At 33.0% G+C, this 6,935-nt stretch overlaps 1 protein-coding gene across 1 annotated transcript in view; it reads left to right on the plus strand.

The window, feature by feature from the left end:
• Positions 1 to 6,935, plus strand: part of FAM83B (family with sequence similarity 83, member B) — a 70,403-nt gene that overhangs the window by 59,569 nt on the left and 3,899 nt on the right. The window contains exon 3 of the mRNA XM_008567290.1: positions 692 to 816. Within this exon, the coding sequence (XP_008565512.1) occupies positions 692 to 816 (125 nt within the window). The remainder of the gene's footprint in view (positions 1 to 691; positions 817 to 6,935) is intronic.

A 6,935-nucleotide genomic window follows, 5' to 3' on the forward strand; every position in this document is an offset into this window, starting at 1 on the left:
TCACGAATTTTGTGTACCATTTTTATCTCAGTCAAATTTAACGTATGTCAAGGTAGATTCCTCCAAAAGTAAAAAGAAAAAAATGTGTATGTATTTGATCACAGAAGGATCCCCTTATACATTTTAGAGTGTGACTGAAAACACATATCTTTGGAAGGGTTTTATATTGTGCTTTTCTTGATGGTGGAACACTTTAGTTTTCGGGTTAACTTTGCTGCTAGTCATATTTAATGATTCAGTTTTGCACACACCACCTTGAAACTGCTGACTCAACTGAGTCTATGATTCAGCAAGTGTTGTTCATCAAAATTGTTTGACACAGTGTTTTTAGTTATGTTTGACTTTTAAAAGGAAGGTAGATTTTAATTTTAGTTATTTTAAAACCATGGTACTAAAACCCAAAAGAATTTCTAATAATAGATCCTAAATAATTTATGAAACCATTCTGTGTAAATGCATTGTCTTCTATTTAAACTATGTTAAATATATATTTTAAGTGACTATTTTCCTTAACTAATTTTTGAGATTTTTTGAAATTTTCTTTTCACTATTTTTTTATGTTTTAAAATTTACTTTAAGTAAATTTCTTTTTTTTTTTGATATTTAAGGTTTTATATTGATATGTTTTTTACTTTTTAAAATATCCCCTTTCTAGCCATAATTTTTACTTTATATTTACATATAATTCTAGAATATTCGAGTACGGACAGTGAAAGGCCAAGAATATCTTTCAAAAACAGGAGCAAAATTCCATGGAAAAATGGAACAGAAATTTTTGTTAGTTGACTGCCAGAAAGTGATGTATGGTTCATACAGGTAAGATTATTGTGCTTACCTTCAGCATTACCTATCATTTAAATAACTTACTAGTTTTAAATTTTAATGTAATCAGTTTAGCTCTTTCTTAAAAATACAAAAAATGAACATTTGCATGGAAGTTTGGAGACCAGGTTTTAGTTAATGGCTCTGCCTTTAAAGAACATTAAGACCTTAGGCAAATCACATAACTTCCTTGAGCTGTAGTTTCTTCATCCGGAAAATGAGTGGGAAGGTTGACTAATATATAAGGTTCTCTATAACTCTACAGTGCTAAAAGTGATTTTGTTCCTTTTGAAAACACTATGTAGTATGGATTTAATAACAATTGTTCATAAAAACAGAAGCTGTTTACCACTTGAAGAACCTGCTGAATGGATTTTTCTTAATTTAGTATTATTAAGAATCTGATCAAACCAGAACTGGCAGCCCAGTCCAGTTCAGACAGGCTCCAGAGTGTAAACTCTGACCTAATACTCGCTTATAAGTCCCCAGCATCGGTCCTGAGATAATAGTGAGGCTGTATAAAGAGGCAGATAAAAACACCAGCAAACAAATGTGAACTGCTAGGTCATCAAGGCAGGGTAGATTTATTATTAAAGACTGAATAAAGAATCCAGGGAAGGTGTGGTTATAAACAGGACAGTGGGAATGGAAACCTTTATCTCGTCTCTTAATAACTTAAGAAGTCTGTGAGAAGGAGGTAACCCATGAAAGTGGATGGCCCTGAGCAATTTACTTAATTTCATTGTACTTTAGTTTGCTCAGTTGTAAGATGAGGATAATCAGAAACTACCTCATGTAATTGTTGTGAGGATTAAATGAGTTAATGTATTCCCTAATGTGAGCTATTATTTTACGACTTGTTTTAACTGTTATTTTCTGCTAACTTTCCCTTTAAGTTCAGGGACCTTTTTATTAAAAAAAGTGCTGTTTGGAGTTCTAAATGAAAACTTGTTAAGAGCAGAAATTACAACTAGTGCTTAAAATTGAGTCTTTTTAAAGATTCATTACGTGTATATATATTTGTTTAGACCGACATGGTTTTAGAGGATTTTTAATTGAAATTTTAATTAAGGTTGAGAATTACTTGACTTATAGAATGGTGTTTATTACTTAAGCTCATCATAATTAATATTTTCTATTTTTATTATTTAACTTGACTTTATGATTATCTTCAACAATAAATTCACCTCAACTTTGTTTTATACCACTAGATATTAATAGGTGCTATATGTTGAAATGACTGTAGCTGAGCTACTTTAGATTCATAGGGGTTAAAACAAAAAACAACAGCAACAACAACACCAACAAAATCTGTATCTTTATATCAGAAGCCAGAGGCAGACTTTAAGTTACTATTTATGGACGTGAATATGGAATTCCTAGGACCATGGATTATAAAAATTCATCAAAACTGTTATCTAGCAACTCTACTATCTTTGTCATTTCAAGTTCATTTTAAATACACTTCTTCAAAAACTGATTGTCAACTATTGTCATTGTTTGTTTTTCCTGACTAATTAGTGTGTACCTTTCTTACTGCTAAAAATATTCTAACAGGATCTGGTGGAATAGTTATGAACCAGTTTGGTTAAAAATGTATTTCCTTTTGGTTAAAAACAGCCTTAGTTGCTCTTATTCTAGTATTGCCATTGTTTATTTTTTTCATAAGTAAATTGAAAATGCCTTCTTTAATTCAAAATTCTTTGCTATGAGATGTCATTGGATTTAAAACTCCCAGCATTTCTGAAGAGGCCTAGAATCTATATTTACCAGTCACACATTATGTGACAGCTCACTCATCATGATGACGTTTTTATCAGGAAAACACCATAGGAGTTTTGCCATAGCATAATACTAACATTGATGAGATAAAATACTTACATACTTTTTAATCAATATGTGTAAATAATGTTTTCAGTTTGACAACCCCATTTAAAAGTGTCATATGAAAATCTGGAAGATATTTAATAAAGTATTGTTCACAAATAGGACTGACGGAGAATTTTATAAGCTTCTATTTTTCAAATCTAACAATCCCTATAAAAGCTACTTTCAAAACACAAGTTTCACTGAAGTTGGTGTATCTCCGATGCCATTAATTAGACATGAAGATTGTAATATTTGACATCCATGCTGCATCCAATATTATACTGTCACTACTTACACTCCATGGACTTTACTTTTTAATTACCAGCCAAGAACTCAAGAGTTTTCAAGCCACTTTTGTGTATGTGAATTCATAACCACACTTCCAGCTTAGTGACTAATATGTGATGATGTGTGTTTAGAGGGGATAGGAATAGTTAGTCAAATTTTTATCAATGTAAATATCTGCACATATTTAAAAAAATAAAATATAACTAAAAGATGAACAATACAAAACAGTAGTTCTTGTTCTCCATCTCTAGCTACCCCTGGTTCTGACCTCCAGATGCAGTTATTCAGTCCATTCAGCTAGTTCTTCTGGCACTCACTTCATTTTCTTAAATAATGTGATTAGACTGCTCTTTCTTGATTTAGCAATTTCAGATATCTTTTGGCTTTTATTATGGTAACTGAGGAATGATCTACCTACCTATACTTTCCTGTGTTGTTCCCATTCTCTCAATATAATTTTATTACGATTTTTTGGTTAAATGAGAAGTACAGGTTTACATTATTAGAACTGCATCAAAATTAATCATTGATGAGCCATGTAGCGATTTATGATATGTTTCCTTTTTCAAACTAGATTTAATTTTGCAAAATTTTCTTTAAGAAAATTTTGCAAACAACAAAAAAAAAAGAATGGTAGATATATGGCATTACAAAATATGTTTAAAATGAAAAAAAATACAGCTGTAGTACAATGTATAGTATCAACCTATTTTTGTAAAAAAAAATATATTTTTAAAATTTATATACATGTAGAAACACCTGAAAAAATTGTTTGCAGATTACTTCTGGAGAATAGGCATGCCTGCATTTTTTAATTTCTTAAACGTGTTTTCAACTTAAGACATAAAAACATTATAGTCACATAGGAAAAAACAATTATAATCAAGATAAGAAATAAAAAAAAATAGATTTAATAATAGCCATTTTGTTTTTATTTTTATTGTCTTTGTTTTCCATTTATCTATTCCTATGTTTTTTTCAGTTGACCACACAGATTTTGCACCACATGCATGACTTTTACAAATACTCAGTTACTACCAATAGTCTGTGATGTCCAATCCGGACTAGCAGATTGTTAAACCAGGATTACAGCTGTGGTCCTGGTATTTCCCATATCTCTGGGTGGTCTGATCCATAGTTTCTTAAACTAAATTTTTCCTCATTTTTGTTTCCAAGTCTCAATTTTTTCTCCAAGTTTGCTCAAGTACATTTTAAGTTCAAAAATTTATAATTCTAGGTGACTTATGGCTTAACTTGGGATGGAATTCTAAGCTAAATCATTTTTCCTCCAAATTTGGAAGGGTTGCCCTGTAATCAAAGTTGCTATTGAGAAGTCTCAACAATTATAATTCCCATTTTTTTTTCATATAACTATTTTTTTTTCTTGAAGCTTCTAGGATTTCTCTTCTTTTCCCTATTAGCTTGTTCTTCTTATTCTAGTTGCTTGAGATATAAAGTTGTGTTGTTGATTGAGATCTTTCTGTTTTTTTTAATGTATGCATTTACAACTGTAAACTTTCCTCTTAGCAGTGCTTTCAATGCAACACCAAAATTTTGGTATATTGTATTTCATTTTAATTTGTGTTGAGGTGTTTTCTAATTCCCCTTGTAACTTCTTCATTGTCACTATACTATATAGGGGAAAGAGTACAAATGGGCATACCAAACACCACAAGTTTTCTTATCCTTTTTCCTGGAATCTCATCTTGGTTTTATAATGGCCTGGGTGCTGTAGCTTCTCATCTGGTCTCTAGAGTTTTCATACAGTCCATGGACGGTTGTTAACTTAGTGTCTCCGTGGGAGAAATAGGGCCTGGTGCTTCTTTGTCTGCCATCTTACTGGCATTGTGCCTTGTTGTTTTTTTAAGTATTCTTATTTATGCATTTTCTCTGTTTCTTCCAGGTGCTTTTTGCAGTTTGTTTTTGGCCTTTGTTTTTTCACCTGAGCTTTTAAGTTTTATAAGATGTCTTTTAAACTTTCTTATATCTGTTGATCCTTTGCTACTTGTCAATATTTAAGAATGAGGGACTGTAAAGCTGATTAGCAACTGGGTGGGAAATGCATATCAATAGTTAAGCTTACAGCAGAGTGATTGGTTGGGGTCCTGGCAGTTTTACAGGAGGATCCCCAAATGTCAGTATAAATAGTTCTTTTATCTGGAACTGTTCAGTGTTTCAAGAGAGTAATCTCTTCCCCTGACAGATTGGTAGATGGGGACAGAATTTGGAAGTAATATAATCCTGACTACAGACAAGTATTCTAGAAGCAGAATTGGGAAGCGGTCTGATAATTCTCATTTTCAGCTTCAGCTTCATCCCAGCCTTATACTGTTGAAAGTTCCTGAGTTCAGACCTTCTCTGAATAGGGTTCTGCTGAAATAAACTTTAGATTTCCTGAAAGGGACGGAAGGAATGCCACATAGAAGAGGCAAGAAAAGGGAACGTGGAGGCCCAACCACTCTACATAAGGATTTTCAGTCAATCTCCCTGTTTCTCTTTTCATGGCCTTAGTAATCCACCATCTATGATATCTTTTGCTTCCAATGTTGAATCCATAAAGATTCTGCTGGGCCCAAGTGACTTATTCTCATTGATACTTAACTCATACAAATTTGCTCTGAGTCTACCACCATTTTCTATCAGATTTCTCTCTTCTAAAAATGTGTTCAATTCTTTCACCTGCTAGTTTTCTTTTTCCTTTGCTGTCTTTGAGTGTATAGGGAAGAAAAATAAACATGCACAATAATCCAGATATTGTTCCCACCAACACAAACATCTCTACCTTTTATTCTTCTTTGACTTTGAAAATAATTATTTATTTATATTGTCATTTGCTTATTCACAACAAATATTTTTAATGGTCTACAATTTGCCAAGCATACAAATAGCCCTTGGGAAGATAACCCTAAACAAGGTTTACAAGGTCCCTTCACTGAGAGAATTTTTATATTAGCAAACAGAGGAGACAGATGATTAATGAAGGGAAAACAAACTACAACATATCAGATAGTAGTAAGGGGTATTAGAGGAATTAGACCTGGGAAATATGATAAAGCATGATCAGGTCACTCTGAGTGAGTGTTCACAAATGTCCTCTAAGAGGAGGTCATCCAGGGATGACCAGAGGGAATAAAAGTATTGCAGAGGGAACAGTAAGTGCAAAAATCCTGGGGCACCTATCTGGGGGACAGAAAGAAGGTCAGTGTGGCAAGGGGAGAGCTATCTATGGTAGAACTGGAGAGCAGGTAGAGAAAGAATTCTCTTAGGAGTTTTAATTTTATTTTAATGGAAAATTCTGTATAGGAGTGTGAGCTGACCCAATTTATATTTTGAAAAGATCACTCCTGGTGTGTTGTTTGAAAAGTAAGCAAATGAGTAAGCTAAGAGTCAAATTAGCTAATGATGCCTCAGACTAGAGGGATAGCAAGGTAGGAGAGATTTGTGAGAGGTTTTGGAATCACAGCAGGATTTGTTGATTACTGTTGGTTCTAGGAAAAAGCCTTCAAAGATAACTCCTTGTTTTCTATCTTGATCAACTGAGAAGATGGTTGAGCTACTGATTTAAGTAAGTAGGACAAGGGAAGAAACAGGTTGTGGGAAGGGGAATTGGGAAAGTGTTGGATGAAGACTTATTAATTGGACATATTAGGTTTGTGAAGCTCATTAAAATTGCAGGAAGAGATTGACATTTCTTTTCAGTCAGCCTGGTGACCCACATGTGTTCACATAAACAGCACCTAGTAAATATTCTTCTCATATCATACTAAGGCATACTAAGTAAAATTAAAAATATGAGACTAATAAGATTATTAAACTGCATGCTGCTGTTTGCGATACTTTATGTATTTTATTTTATTTATTTATTTATTTTTCCTTTTTGTCTTTTTTACTGACCGGTAACGGGATCGCAACCCTCAGTGTCGCGCCCGTACCGGGGACCGGCAACGGAATCGCAA

Source organism: Galeopterus variegatus, unplaced genomic scaffold (assembly GCF_000696425.1).
Source record: "Galeopterus variegatus unplaced genomic scaffold, G_variegatus-3.0.2 Scaffold308, whole genome shotgun sequence".
Taxonomy (NCBI): Eukaryota; Metazoa; Chordata; class Mammalia; order Dermoptera; family Cynocephalidae; genus Galeopterus; species Galeopterus variegatus.